Source organism: Berghia stephanieae, chromosome 5 (genome assembly GCF_034508935.2).
Source record: "Berghia stephanieae isolate SIO BIC M18660-M18661 chromosome 5, UCSD_Bste_1.3, whole genome shotgun sequence".
NCBI lineage: Eukaryota > Metazoa > Mollusca > Gastropoda > Nudibranchia > Aeolidiidae > Berghia > Berghia stephanieae.
The window spans coordinates 31,070,252-31,087,066 of record NC_088364.1 but is presented as its reverse complement, the minus strand read 5'-3'; the positions used below and the strand labels follow the sequence as shown (position 1 = coordinate 31,087,066).

The 16,815-nt window shown below is 33.1% G+C and overlaps 1 protein-coding gene across 7 annotated transcripts in view; it reads left to right on the top strand.

Annotated features, from left to right (window-relative positions):
* The first annotated feature begins 4,100 nt into the window (after positions 1-4,100).
* Positions 4,101-16,815, top strand: part of LOC144972752 (nuclear distribution protein nudE-like 1) — a 38,778-nt gene continuing 26,063 nt past the window's right edge. For 3 of the 7 annotated variants that reach the window (XM_078914349.1, XM_078914347.1, XM_078914351.1), the window contains exons 1-6: positions 6,687-6,770; positions 10,454-10,747; positions 11,628-11,781; positions 13,743-13,891; positions 14,901-14,946; positions 16,776-16,815. The exon at positions 16,776-16,815 is cut by the window's right edge and continues 51 nt beyond it. In XM_078914349.1, the coding sequence (XP_078770475.1) occupies positions 10,668-10,747; positions 11,628-11,781; positions 13,743-13,891; positions 14,901-14,946; positions 16,776-16,815 (469 nt within the window). In that variant the 5' untranslated portion in view covers positions 6,687-6,770; positions 10,454-10,667. Of the gene's footprint in view, positions 4,241-6,686; positions 6,771-10,453; positions 10,748-11,627; positions 11,782-13,742; positions 13,892-14,900; positions 14,947-16,775 lie in introns of those variants that run through there. The other 4 variants (XR_013645422.1, XR_013645423.1, XM_078914352.1 and 1 more) reach the window with 2 other exon arrangements.

The following is a 16,815-nucleotide window of genomic DNA, read 5'->3' as shown; positions in this document are numbered from 1 at the left end:
TTGAGAAAATAAGATACCAGTCGAAGAACTCGACACCTGCCCTTACAGCGAGAACGTCAACATAGCATTGCGCATGCGTCTCTCTTATCAACTGAGGAAATAATATATTATCGTTTGGTTAATGAGATATCACCTTAAAAATGTTGTTATATACCTACATACTTTTATTTTTTTTAATTTTAACAAATACACGTTTTTTGATGAAAAAAGTTCACATTGCACCAGTGATGCACCAGTTAAATCATTTTCTCAGCGATCTTTTCGTCTGAGTTATCGAACCGTGAAGTCATTGATTTCACACGGGTAATCTTAACCTTGGGAACATTCCTTTTTATTTTTCATTCTTTGCAACACATCACTGTGAACTTTTCATCAAAATAAGTTTCTTGGTTATAAGTTTATTTTATAAAAGTTATATCACAATATTTTGAAAATTGATTTCTTTAATATAATTAGTGGTATCTCATTAACCAAACGATAGATTTCCTCAGTTGATAAGGGAGACGCATGCGCAAAGCTATGTTGACGTTCTCTCTGTAAGGGCATGTGAACTCGACTCACTCTGTCCTGTATCTTCTCTTAACAAAAAGTTGTATTGATGCATCGCGTTTAGTTTAAAAACTCAAGAACCCCCCCCCCCCCCCCCCCCCCCCCCCCAAAAAAAAAAAAAAAAAAAAAAAAAAAAAAAGAAAAGAAAAAAAATAAAGAAAAGAAACACACACTCACTCACACACACACACACACACACACACACACTCACACACAAACCCACACAAAACAATGTGTTTTGAACTTTAATAGTCTGATTAATACAATTTAGTGAGAACCACTCATAAAAATAACAAAGAGCTGAGTGAAGCCAATTTCGTTCTCTCTATATTAAAAAACAGTCGACTTCATTCAGCTCTTGACATTGTCATTGTTATTGATTTCGGACTTCGAGTTGAGTGATTACTTACTTACTATCCAGCGTCGTCCTTATTAGCGTTGGCTGCCCGCACTTTGCGATGACAATAAAAATGTCTGCCCATTCCTCTCGGTTGACGGTACCGTACAACTCTCTTCCATTCATATCTGTCCATTCTAGGATATTTTTATATAACTGAGCCTAGGTCTTCCTCTTCTTCGTTTGCCTTCCATTTTCCCCTGAACCATATCTTTCATTTGGGTGCATGGGTTTCGGCATATGTGACCGAAAAAAAAACTGAGTGTTCTCCTTTTGATGACATTTAGTAGTTCTGGCATGACCTCCAGCCCTTCCAGTTCAGTATGCTGTTATTTGTTCTTCTTTCCCTCCAGCTTATCCAAATCATCCTTCAGGAAAACCACATTTCAGCAGAGTTTATACGTTTCATGTCTTTGTTCTTGAAGGTCCATCCTTCTGCGCCGTAGGTCAGCACTGTCCACACCAATATTTTTAGTAATTTTATTTTGAAATTTTGCCATTCAATCTCTTCGTTTTTAATGAGTATGGCTTGATCTTTAGCTTCTCCGATTTGCATGTATTTTGTCTTTTTGGCATTTAGTTTGAGGCCTTTAAGCTCACCTCCATTGTTTAGATCATTAATGAATGTTGTTGCCTCTGAGCGGTTGTTAGAAAGGATTGCGTGGGACAGCGTGGCTCAGCGGTACGGTCTTTGCTTTGTACCCAAAAGGTACCGAGTTCGATCAACCTCCGCGCTTTGTGCCCTTGAGCAAGTCACCCCGCCCTAGCTCACTTTGCTAACGCCTGTATTCCTTTGGAATAGACCCATAAGACAAATTTCCCCATGGGGATGAATAAAGGTAATTTTATTTTTTATTTATTATTTTATTTATTTTCTTTATCTGCATATCTGAGATTTTTTATTTTCGACCTCCTATTTTAATTCCAAAATTTCAGTAACTGCTTCTCTCATTATTTGTTCGGTGTATGTGCTGAATAGGTGTGGTGACAGAATGCAACCTTGGCTTTCACCTGATCCTATTGTGGAGCATTCGATGAGGTTGTTGTTCCAGCGGATTCTAAGTTCCTGATTTGTGTATAGTATAAAGATTGTATGAGGGCAACGAGGTGTGATGGGAAACCCATGTCGTGTAGTGATTACGAGTGATTAGGTTTCACTAAAATATAGATGCTGTGCGCTTGGCAAAGAAACTCACAACATTGCCATCCGGAAATATAACGAACCAACACACAAAACTATGTGTAACCATGAACATTTATAGCGGAGACGGCGATATATAGATAGTATGCAGATGACGTCACTCAGGCCTTTGTTATTGTTTTTGCCATCCGCGTTTGTGAGTTGTTCTCACTAAACTGTATTAACCAGACTATAAAAGTTCATGGTTACACAGAGTTTGTGTGTTGGTCTGTTATACTTCCGGATGGCAATGTTGTGAACTCCTTGGCCAAGCGCATTCTATCTATAGAGACGTGAAACTTCTGAGGTGGCAATAAGGTTTTAATAGCGGACGGTGCGTATCTATGCCAGATCGAGTCAAGTAGGCTAACATCCTCTCGCATTCATAATGGCATGACACATTATGAATTCATTATGTGTAATACAATTGAAATATGGCAATGGTTTTTGCAGGTTTCTATATATTCACATGTGATTTATTCTCATTAAATTCTCTTGGACGATAGATAGTATGAATATGACGTCACTCGGGTCTTTGTTTTTGTTTTTTGCCATCCGCGTTTATGAGTAATTCTCACTAAACTGTATTAACCTGACTATTAACGATCATGGTTACACACAGTTTTGTGTGTTGGTCCGTTATATTTCCGGATGGCAATGTTGTGATCTTCTAAGCCAAACGCATGCTATCTATGAAATTTTGTGTATTTGTATGATTGATATAGCGGGAAGAAATGGTGTGTATCTTATTTATTAAACACATACCATCAATACACAAATGCCATGTTTACCGACCTGACATTGAACACCCATATACGGAAGGAGCCCCTAACTTTAATGTCTCCATCATTTTAGTCTTCGTTTATAGTCTGGTTAATACAGTTTAGTGAGAATTAGGTACTCATAAACATGGATGAAAAAAAAAAAAACAAAAAAAAAAAAAAAAAACAACAACAAAGATCTGGGTGACGTCAACTTCGTTACTCACCTCTTTGTTATTGTTTTAGCCAGCCTTTTTACTTTTTATGAGTAGTTATCAGTAAATTCTATTAACCAGACTATATCAGATTATATCTATCTATCTATAGATTGATCTATCTATCTAATCTATCGAGCTATCTATCTATCTATCTATCTATCTATTCATATGTCTATCCATCGATAGATTTATTTATGTATTGGATCAAGCAGTAGAACAGTGGGGATTTTACTAAGACACATCCAATCGACTGTAAAACCTGTGTAGTTATAATAATATTATGTTTACCAATCACGGTCATTGTTTACATTATGACGACTGTCCGAGAGGCGTGGTTATCTAATTGTCTTTACGAGCGATGAGCGATGGCCCAGTGCTACGTAATGTTCTGTTTACCCGTAACCTGCAACTAACTTTCTCAGCTCTTTTGGGTAATTTCCAAATACATATTTATTTATAAGAAGGCATTTCCTTTATGAAGCGCATAATCTGAATGAAGAAATATTATTGGAACTTTTCTGAAATTGATTATTTTATACGAAGTTGACCTCGAGGTTAATTTATTTTGGTCATCCTGGCAAGACAATAAGAAATAGTTGAAACAAAAGCGCAAGTTATGAAGGTTATTTACATTTTATTCCGTTATATTATGTTGAATAGAGTGGGGCGAAGTTATTCAACTCTATGGCTGGGCTAAAAAAAAAATGATAACAAACAATTTTGTGTCATAAGCTGTCAATCAAATGCATTCTTAGCACGTTGTGTTCGTCCTCAAGAAGGTCGCTACCTCAGCAATCCGTTTGAGACATAATATTATAATTATAATAGCAAACTAGGGAGAAGAGAGTGTATCGAGGGCATTGGTTTGAGAAGAACGTTGTTCAGGTAATCCAGTGGCCTTGTTGTGGCCTATTTATAACCCCTGTTGACCTTAGATGCTCCGCCTACCAGCTAGAATATTTTCTGTGCATTAGTTTCGTATTTGGCGGGAATTTGGTGTTTGTGTTAGGAAGTGAATTAGGCATTTGACGAGTCACGCTTCTAAGAATTATTTTGGCCAAGTGCAAATTTTCCAAATAGGAGTGTTCATCCGATATGCATATCAAAAAGGGAAATCCTGCTAAAACGTAGTGAGGTGCGTTTTAACTGGAATGAAGTTTAATTAAATCCCCAGGAAGTTTGTAATAATACGTTGGATTTTAAGATTCTTAATAGAGTCTTACCCATGTCCATTAATCTATCTATCTATCTATCTATCTATCTATCTATCTATCTATCTATCTATCTATCTATCTATCTATCTATCTATCTATCTATCTATCTATCTATCTATCTATCTATCTATCTATCTATCTATCTATCTATCTATCTATCACTATCTATCTATCTATTATTATTATCTACTACTATCTATTATTATCTATCTAATATTATTATTATCTATTATTATCTATATTAGTATTTCACTATTATTATTATTATTATTATTATTATTATTATTATTATTATTATTATTATTATTTATTATTATTATTATTATTATATTATATCATCATCATCATCATCATCATCATCATCATCATCATCATCATCATCATCGCCGCCGCCGCCGTCGTCGTTGTCGTTATTATTATTATTATTATTATTATTATTATTATTATTATTATTATTATTATTATTATTATATATTATTATTATTATATTATTATTATTATTATTATTATTATTATTATTAATTTTTTGTTTTTGATTTCTTAAAATAATCATTTTATCGCTTTAATTATTCGTAATAGACTAATCATTTCCAGGAACAATAAATTATGGTTGTAGATAACTTGGGAAATTTTATGCAACATGACATGGCTAATATTTGTACGTACGATCGCTTCGGTTAACAACATTCCTCCACCCCCCTCCTCCATCTCTCTCTCTCTCTCTCTCTCTGTCTCTCTCTCTGTGTCTCTCTCTCCCTCTCTCTCTCTCTCTCTCTCTCTCTCTCTCTCTCTCTCCCTCCCTCCCTCTCTCTCTCTCCTCGCTCTTTATTTATCTAATCACTCACATACATACAAGCAAACAAAAAGACACATACACACATGCATAAACCGACTCTCTCTCTCTCTCTCTCTCTCTCCCTCTCTCTTTCTTTCTTTCTTTCTTTTTTTTCTCTTTCTTTCTCTCTCCCCACCTCTCTTTTTCTATCGCAGAACTCTTCACAGACTTTCATGCTCTTGAGTGTATTGAGGGAAATTTTATAATTTGTTGACTCCATTCTTCTCAGCTATTAGATAGATTAGCACACCTACCTAGTTGAAAAATTAAAAAATTCGTAGTTTTTAGGAGATAAAAATAGTTAACTTTGTAGATCAATAATTGGATTCAATAGTCTGATGTCACGTCGCCCAACAACGGCGGCCATCGTGGTTCTAAACAAAGAAAATATGTACTTTTTATTCTTCATGTCGGCTAGAACTTTTCATAATATTATGTCTTGTGATCAGAATGTGTAAAAGTCAAAAAATGATCAGATTTATAATGGGTTTTTTTTCTCCTCTGGATACGCTTTTATGCTTCTAATTATTATTATTATTATTATTATTATTATTATTATTATTATTATTATTATTATTATTATTATTATTATTATCATTATTATTATTATTATTATTATTATTATTATTATTATTATTATTGTTATTATTATTATTATTATTATTATTATTATTATTATTATTATTATTATTATTATTATTTAATTTCTATTAATAAATAATAATAATAATAATAATAATAATAATAATAGATCTTTATTGTCCATAAATATTACGACTAACGCTTGTACATACTCTGAGAACGTTTAATGGATATAAAAAGAAAAGCTCATGTGATATTCTTGTTGTTATTGTACAGCTGCAGATGATGATGATGATGATGATGATGATGATGATGATGATGATGATGATGATGATGATGATGATGATGAAACCGTTCTTTGAGTCATTCTTAAGTTTGTGTAAGACGCACTCTAGTTATGCATTTATGGCTATGGAGATCTATAATCGTCTACAATTATTCATTATATAAAAAAATAACCATAATATTGTCCCATTCAATCGTGACAGTGTTTGGCAAAATAAAACTTAGAACCATTTATTTTGGTTCTAAATTTAGATTGTCGTTTACGTCACATTGGCACCCTTTCAACTTCCGTAATGAAAAATGTAATGGCTGCAGGGTTGCCAGTTTGGCATTTTAAATGCCAGATTCCAAAAATCTGGCATTTTTGAAAACCGTTTGGCATTAGAAAAATCATTTGGCATTTGGCATTTTCATTTGGCATTTTCTTTTCTTGTATATTATACTTCAAATGACACCTTTTCTTAATAAAAAATTACCCCAACAGGAAATTTAGTATAATTCAAAAAAAAAAGAAAAAAAAAAGAAAAGAAAACACGCAAGCCACCAGGATATGATAGTAAATTGTCTATCAAAAGTGAGTAGTTTTCTTAGTGGGGGTGGGAGTCAACAGACTTTGGCATTTTTTTGAGTGTTTTGGCATTTTTTGAGTCTTCCCCTGGCATTTTGTTGAAAAATAATCTGGCAACCCTGAATGGCTGCCTGTTAGCTTCCTGTGTTTCAAAAATAAACGAAATCTGAAGGACTGACGTGTAAGATGTTTGTTTTACACTTGAAGATGTATTATTGATCAGAAGCAAAGAATGCTTGTTGAAGTATTATGTTACATCCATATGATCACATTGCTTTCTGTCATGCCTGACCTCGAAGTGCTCTTTTACTTGAATTACAAACAACAAATTGGAGCATCATCATCATAATCATCCATTCCATTTTTTTTTATCTTTTCTTTTCTGGTCTAATTCTAAGGTTACTCTATACTACACAAAGTCCATTTCTCTCTATCCAGTATTCACTCTAAGGTAAAACTTAAGACTTTACCACGGCCTTCACAGTTTTTCTCCTCCACAACATTCATCTTTTTCATTTCGATATTTTAAATTTAAAAAACAAACAATTATTTCTGAATTTGAATCTGAATCAGTGAATGAGAATGGCCGTCTCAAGTATCAATCTCCTACGTCTGTATTCGCTAGGCATGCTATGGTTTATTCATTTTTTACAAAAAAAATAATTTTAAAAATGAATGTTTAACTAAACAGACTAGGCCAATCCAATAAATAGAAAATAGAACCAATTCGCTACTAGAGTCTAGAGAATGATGTATGTAAAAAAAAATTTCTATTCTAGATAATTCTAATTCAGCCAACTCTTATTAATTAAAATTAAAGAATGGGCTACTTCTGAACTGATTTTTCCTAGACAGTTTTTGCATTTTAAATTCGAATACTTTCACTTATTATTATTATTATTATTATTATTATTATTATTATTATTATTATTATTATTATTGTTATTATTATTTTATTATAATGTTATTATTATTAATGTTGACGGTGCATCTTAACAGGTTATTTTATGCAACCCTGTTGCGCAAGCGTAACCAACACTATTCATTATCGATGCTGTGTTTCTGAATTTGGTCATCACAACAAATGACATCTGTTATGTAGGTTGTTAAAGTGCAAATGACATGATACTGAATTTTCAAACTATAAAATTGAAGTAGCATTAAATTTAAAATAATGCTCTAGCCGGGTGGCTCTGTAGAGCAGTGGTTAAGCTTTCAGACTAGAGCCTTGATGGGACTGGGTTTGATTCCCATTTTTTATTTGATTTTATTGAAAAAAATATTTTTATTTATTATTATAGTAAATAAAATATATTTTTGATATACTTCAAACTATATTTTTAAAATGATTATTATTGGAAATTATATTTATTATTATTAATTTAAAAAAAAGAACATTAGTATTTTTATTATTATTATCATATTCTTTACTACTTTATCATCAGTATCCCATAGGTGGGAGTTTCCATTGAAATGAAATAAAGGTCCCGCTTAAAACCCGCTATTTTCAGTGATTATGATGATTGTCTTCCGTGGATCACTTCTTGTATCATATTTTAACACCTGTGCTCAGTTGCATGCAATTTGGTGACACTTCCTCTTTGTGACATCAATCTAGACAGACTGGTGCTAAATGTCAGACCCGTGGTGATCTTGAATGCATATGATATATGGTCCTAAGGAAAGGGATGATGTAAACAGGCCTATATTACTTTATTTCCTCTGTAGCTGCAGCATAAGAGCGCATTTGGTGTTCTTATACATCCATACCATCACTAAATTCACCACCACCAGACATCATCCCTACTACCACCGCTACAACCATCACCACAACATTATTACTACTACCACTACTACAACCACAACCACCACGTCATCACTACTACAACTACCACAGCCACCACCACCATCACATCATCATCCATACTACCACTACTACAGCCATCACCACCACCACATCATCATCATCATCATCATCATCATCACTACTCTAACCACCATCACATCATCATTACAACCACTACACCACATCATCATCCCTTCTACCACTACTACAACCATCACCACCACATCATAAATACTACCACTACTACAGCCACCACCACCACCCCATTATCATCCCTATTACCACTACTAAAACCACACCACTTCCACATCATAACGACTACTACTACAACCACAACGACCACCACATCATCACTGCTACCACTACTAGAAGAACCACCACCACCTCTTCATCGTTCCCCTAATACCACTACTACAAGCATCACCACCACCACATCATCCACTACCACTACTACATCCATCAATTTCACCATAACATCACCATTGCCACTATTGCAACCATCACCACCTCATCATCATCACTACTAACACTACTGCAACCACCATCATCACATCATTATCACTGTTACCACATCTGCAACCATCACCTAATCATCATTAATACAATCACCACCATCACATCTTCATCACTACTACCACTACTGCAACAACCACCACTTTATCATCCTCGCCACTACTCTACTATTACCAATAAAATTGATAATTATGCCCTTTCGCCATGGAGGAATATAGATAATTCATCAAACAAGCTGTCTGATATCAACATGAATCGCCCATGTTGTCCAAGTCTAGTACTACAACCACCTCAAACATACCATCATATCTACCACAATATTAATATCATTAGTTCAACTACTACAACCACTAATACCACGTCATCACTACTACTTCTACTATTACAACCATCACCACCACATTAACATCTTCACTACAACACCCGCCACTTTATCATGATCACTACTACTACTACTACTACTACTAATACTACTACTACTACTACTACTACTACTACTACTACTACTACTACTACTACTACTACTACTACTACTACTACTACTACTACTACTATAACTACAAATACTACTAACACATCATCATCTTTACTAACAATACTACAGCCATCACCACATTATTTATGAATAATAATTGTTACTGTTAATTTCATCACAACTACTGCTATCCTTATCATCATCATCATCGTCATCAGCATCATGACTACTACATTTTCTTAACAGCTTTTGGATTTTACTTACCATATATAGTATATTGAATGCTCTGCCAATATAAATTTTTGGCAGTTGAATTTCCTTTTAACCAGTGTTTAATCACTTTTGCCTTAGAATGACCAATTACCTTCCACTTGTCAAATATTAGTAGATTAAAATGACCCCAACTCATAACAAATTCTAAAAGTTCAGTTGAATTATTTCATACATTTTTTTTCTGACTAAAAGGACAAATATGTTTTGTTATCCTCTGACATATTTTAAAGGAGGGAATTTTCGGATTTACTTAGTTTCACAGCTAAATTAGAAATCAGAAACATTCTATATTTTAGATTTTCATTCTCAAGTTATCAGATGGAGACATAAAAATAAACCTATATACCGCCAAACTTGTATGATTCATGCCACTCTGGGGCTTGGATAAAAATGGACGCCCTACACCAGTGACCATGATTCAAAGCTAATTCTACTCACAAAGTAGAATTGTGCCCAGAATGGATTTTTCTTTTGTATAAAATTTTCAAATTTAACTTGACATCAAAATATTTACAAAGTCCTCTGTCGAAGCCCTCTCACTTTTTTACGGATCTAATTATGATAAAATATTCTTGTATCCGAAAAAAAATTTGTCACGGTTTTCCAGAGCAAATTAATATTTGTTCATTAAATATGATTTATTCCTGTCTAATTCAATAATTCTTCTTAAAATAAATTATGATATAAAATGAAAGCACTTATCCTTTGAACTTTGTAAATCAGGCAAAAAAAATAAATTTTTCTATCTTTTTTTCAGATAAATTGTTCTTGTTTTGAGTGCTGTCTTGGAAAAGAACACATAACTCCTGGATATTGAAGACAACAAAAAGATTATAAGTAGTCAAGTACAATAATTTTCAATGTAGGTAGAATGCAACTAAGCTCTCAAGTTGCAGAGGCATCTACTCGGTATCATCTTTGATATTGATGTCCTAGGTATTGTGTTAAAGTGATGACAACATAAAATCAGAATGAACTCAACACCATCTTTCTCATCGAAGGATGAGGAATGTACATATTGGAAAAACAACGCCCAAAATCTTGCGAAGGAGTAAGCATTGTTTTTATTTCCTTTTAATTTTTATTTTCACTTGAAATATACCGATTTCCCTTTAAAATGCATATTTATCAATTGATAGAAATTGCTTGTGTTGAATTAAAGAGCATTTGCAGACTTTTGCAATCAAAATTTTGTTACTTTGGTCATCTGGCTCATTAGGAGAGGTGAATGAGTTATTTTTATTCAAACATAAATTGAATCAACGTAATTTTAATGGGAAATTTAACTAGAAGCATAACTACATTTGATCACATAATGGAGATACTTTTCTAGACGGAATTGAAAACCACAATAGCAGTTCTTTGAATAAAAATAAAAGAACATCAGTTAACGCTTGTTTGACCCGTCAATAACATTACATTAGACTTAGATTTTACTCGTATCTATGGCAGTATTATTTTGTCGCAGGATTTCCTTTACAGTTGCATGCTGGACTTAGATATTTATCATTCATTACCAGGCCTATCACTTATACAGATTGAACTACAGTACGTCAATTCTAATGTATTTTGAATTTAAAATGTCATAGAAATAAGAGAACATTGGGTTTGGGTATTTTGAAATCAGAAGGCCTAAGGTTTTTTGTTTTTTTGGTTTGTTTTTTTGATAAGCCAATTTTAATCATGGAATACTTTTTATAAGCTTTAAGTATTAAGGTATTTTGAATATGAGCTAAACAACATGTAATGTGCATTATAACTTAGATGACAAACCATAATCCATTGATTTTGAATATCTTGGATGTGTTTACAGTTTTAAATTGATATTACAATGAGAAAGCTTACTTCAGAATTACTGTCTTACCAAAAATGTAATGATGTCTTTAAAATATATATTGTGACTTTTAATTCATTTTGCCCTCCCTAATCAGATTGGAAGAAACCAAAGAAGAGCTTGAGGAGTTCCAAATTAGTAGTAGGGAACTGGAGCAAGAATTGGAAACCCAGCTAAAAATTGAAGAAAAGAGAAACAAGGAGTTGGCATCTGCAAATACTCGTCTTCAGAATGAATGTGATTCTTTAAAAGTATGTGATATGTTGCTTTAGGGGCTTGAATCCTTCTTTGAGGACAATTCAAAGTTACAATGTCACTTTTCGGACCACAAATAATGTATGAAATGATTGTCTTGTTCCATAGATTCTGGAAAACTCAATGCTCTTTATTTTTTCACCTTTTAGAGTAGAGCCTTGTTAAATGAAATACTGATTTCCAAATGGTGTTTGAAATGAAGGAAAAAAAGAGAAAGACTTCAACTTTTATGTCATGCAATATCCTCTACATATGCCCAAATTGCTATACATGGGTCCAAAGCCAAGATTACACTTCGTATGTAGGAAGGGACATGATGTCTCTAGGATACTACAATCCACTCCTGATAATCGCAACACCCTGGGATCAACGAAAATGTTGCGATTAAACGAAGTTGCATTTAACCGAAGTTGACTTTCCTGTCCACTATTGCAACATTTTACTCAAATATGATAAACTCTTTTTAGTTGTTGTAAACATTGTTCTTAGTCTACCATAAACTGAGCAAGTTGATTGAAATAAAAACCATATGGCACCCCTGTATAGATTTTGACAAGTAAAAGCAGCTTTGAGGCAAGCCGACATCTTATTCAGATTGGATTCACTTTCACTCTTTTGGTCTCAACATTTGTAAGAGTTAAAGAGATTAGCCATGATGAGAGACAATAAGCTCTCACCAAACTCGTTCAGAATGCACAGTTGTCAATTCCAAAAGAAAGGATATCATGGCTCAGTCCCTCCTTACAAGGGTCATTTTCTACCTGTTGTGTAGACTATGCCCAGCCCCCTCGCCTCATATTTCATAGTCACAGATGACCACACAAATCCGTATTGCAAGGACATACCCTTTTTTTGTCTCTAATATAGTGGTGACACTACTGTAGCATTAAGCCCCGCCCACTCTCGATTCTTCAACCTGTCATGATTTCACCCATGATGAAATTTAATCATGAGGTTTTGTTTGATTGATTTCTTGAATTTACCTCTTTTTGAGGTAGAAAATTTGTTGTGATTGACCGAATTTTGTTGCAATTAACCAGTGACTTTTATATAGGATTAGTTCTGTTTCTTAGGAAATGTTGCGATTAACAGAGTTGCGATTATCCCTAGTGGACTGTATTAGTTTTATTATCGACAATGGCAACACTGCCACCAGCCAGGTACTGATTGTACACCTAAGTGCAGTTGGAGAATGCAAGAAAAAGAGCATTTTCCAAGAAATAAAACTTGCCCAACCCACAGCAGGACTTGGAAGTATCATACTTCAAGACCAGTAAGCAAGTTATTGAAACCCAATGAAACAGATTCTTGATAAACTATTTTATAAGTAGTTAATTTTGATTGGTTAGAATAGTCTATCCACTGTTTGATGTAAATATTGCATTGCTGATCAGTCAAAGTTTGTTGCCATTCCTTTAAAATTGTATTGGTCTGATTGCTCAATTGGTCGAGTAGGGTGAGATGGAACAGTAGATGAGACATTACACTTCCACTTCCACTCAGGTTAAAAGGGTTCTGTGGCAATTCATTACAGCTGAATTCTAGGTTATCTCAATCTTTCCTTAAGATAGACCTGAAAATTTTTTTGTCATGATGATGCATAATGGGAATTTTATTTTAAAATCATTTAATTCAATTCACAATTAAAGTGATTGGTTTTGATTTTTGAATGAATCGGAAGTTCTCTATGACAGCTCATCAAACAGTGATGGATAGTTAATACTGCTAAGTCAAGGGGAAACTGTTTTGCGATAGACAAGAATCCGATAGCAAGCAATGGTAATTGTCAATATAACATTATGGGATCAGTGTTTAAGCTTTGAAGGACTTTTCAAGATATTGAGAATCAGAAGTTAATACTACATTTCAACTTAAATTTATGATGAAATTGTACATGATTTTTGATATTTCGTGTCTGTAATACTGCAATTTTACATAATTTTGTCTCTTTGTGTAGGAAAAACTACAGACACTTCAAGCAGAAAGTCACAAGCGAGTGACAGAGCTTGAAGATAATTTTGCCAAAGTGAATGCATTTAAAGTGGAACTTCACAAATATGTTCGTGAACTTGAACAGGATAATGATGACTTAGAGAGAGCAAAACGGTAAGTAGGAATCTTTATTTTAAATATAAATTTTCTTTGTGTGCAAAAGGTATGAAAAATCTGTTATTAGAAACCAAGCAACATATGGTCAGAGTTTGATAAATGGTTTACCCAATTCACGGGAATATAATAATCTTTAGGTTAGCAAGAATATCACCAAATCTCTAAGATTTGGTTAAGTCTCTCCTTGACACAATTAATGGCAATTGAACAATTTCCTGAGATTTTCAGTCATCTTGACCACTTTTAGACAGCAAGTCATAATTAGTTTTAGTGATGTTGGTTTTATAAAAGGAAACGGATCATAAAATCGCAAATAGTATGGGCTATGTGTATATATATATATATATATATATGTAATGGTAACAATTATGAAAATAGTTCAATGTTATAATTCCTACAGAGTTATCTCTAAACTTAGAGAAAAAGAAATGCTGGTTGTTGGTTGTTGTCTTCTGATGTCCCATTTTTCATTTTTTTGTGTTTGTTTCTTTTTTTTTGTAAAGTTGTAATTACTTTTACAACAAAATTTCAATTTATTTTATTAAGTCTGAATTTACTGTTTATTCAGGTCAAATCTGACTATGCTGGGAATATTTCCTCATTCAAAATTTTGAAACCAATCACAATTAGATGAAAACTGATAAAGAAATTGTTATTTTACTCAGAGTTGTATATATGAACAATTTTAACATCTATCATTCTTATTTTAAAGTGATAAATCATAAATACTATGTATAATTCATATTTTTGATTTATCCTTTCTGTCTTGTTATTAAGATTTTTTTAAAATACCGATTTTTAAATTTTGTTGTCTTTGGCAGGTTTTTTTCTGTTAGTGCCATGTAAGATTGCATTTCATTATAGTCATTTTGTCTGATATTTGGCACATACAATCTTTTTATTTACATACTTTACATTCATTATGTTAGAAAAAATGCTCTTAACATTAATGCAATAATATGGCTTTTGTGTACTAAGCCAACACTTCTGATTATTTCCATTCCAGGGCAACAATTGTTTCGTTAGAAGATTTTGAACACAGATTGAATGAGGTAAGAGTTGTGGAAGCATTATTTTTCAAAGTACTTATCCCTGTATTTGTGTCAGATATAATGTGTATATTTCAAAGCATTGTTATTTGCTGCTCTAGATTAATTTTTTTTTCATTTCATGTAACTTTCACACCAACCCCTTAACATCCATTAGCATCCCCCACCCCCTCCAATCATCAAAGTTCGCCACAGCATTTCCCGAACTATTGCTGTGGCCCCTCTTGGTGTGGTAGCGCCCACTTTGAATTTTAAAATCACTGTTTTAAATCATGAAAATTAAACCCAAACAGGATTTGTTTTTAAAATCAGTGCATATACTTAGTCATTCAAATCTGTATCTTCGTGTCATTTTTTTCAGATTTTTAGCAAATAAGTCTTCAATGTCGACATGTTTCCTCCTATATTATTTGATTATTATTATTAATTATTGTTGTCATTCTTGTTCTTCTTCTATTTCTTCTTCTTCTTGTTCTTCTTCTTCTTCTTCTTCTTCTTCTTCTTCTTCTTCTTCTTCTTCTTCTTCTTCTTCTTCTTCTTCTTCTTCTTCTCACGGTGTCCAGCAAGGTCGTATAGTCGTAATTCATTCTTAAATTGACCTCTTGGTCGTAAATGGTTGTAAATTTGCATCCCATTATTATTATTTATTATTATATTATTATTATTATTATTATTATTATTATTATTATTATTATTATTATTATTATTATATTATTATTATTATTATTATTATTATTATTATTATTTTATTATTATTATATTATATAGTAGTAGTAGTAGTAGTAGTAGTAGTAGTAGTAGTAGTAGTAGTAGTAGTAGTAGTAGTCGTAGTAGTAGTATGAGAATTCAATATTTTGCAGTGTGTATAACCTCAAGATGAGCTACACAGTAAAAACCGGTTGAATTGAAATTCAAGGGACTTTATATTCTAGTTCTGTTTAGACATATTTCGGTTTAGGCATACCTTAAATAGTTATCATGATTTACAAGGGTATTATTATTATTCCACTGCTATTATTCATCCCACAGTCATATACAATGCATAGCATTAAATTCTTTAACGGTGTGACTCTGTGGTTAAGGTAATGTACTGTGTTTATGTGTGAGTGTGTAGGTGTATGTGTGAGGGGGGTGTTTGTGTACCTATATTATGTGCAAACAAACGAGCGTTGTTGTAGTAGGTGCCTAAGAGAGCAATAGTGTCATAACTCCATCATCATCTTTATGGAGTTACAACATTATTGCTCTTGTCGTGTTCTCACCATCGAGTAAGAATAGACTCCTGCAGTCGGAGTGAGATTGGTTGGGAGGGGGAAGTGAGTGGTGGAGTAGAGAGACCAGAAACAAAAAAAATAAGGCATTGTGAATTAGTGTGGGTAAGGGGGGGGGGGGGGAAATTGGTGGCAAAGTGGAGATGGTTTCAATGGAGCTGTGTTAGGTGGTTGAATGGATACAAATAACAGCTGTAATGGGACTTTTGTTCGGCAATCATTTTTTTCCTTAGGTTATTCAGTTATCCGGCAATTTTTTTTCGGTTTAAAGGTAGTTTGAGCATAGTGGATTTTGGTTTATCGATACTTGATTGACAGAAATAAAGAGGAAAAAATGACAACATTTTGATTTCTTTTCGGTTTAGCATTTTTTTCAGTTTAGACAATTTTGGTTTAACCAGTTTTTACTGTACTTCTAGAAGAATTCATTACAATTATAAGGATACAAAACCTGTAGACATTCAGGGTAAAGTAAATCTGTTTTTCACTGACATGTCATTATATCACCTTTACTTTATATTGATTTTTTTTTCTTTCTTTTATTTTAAAATTTTTATTTAGGCCATTGAGAGGAATGCTATATTGGAGAGTGAACTGGATG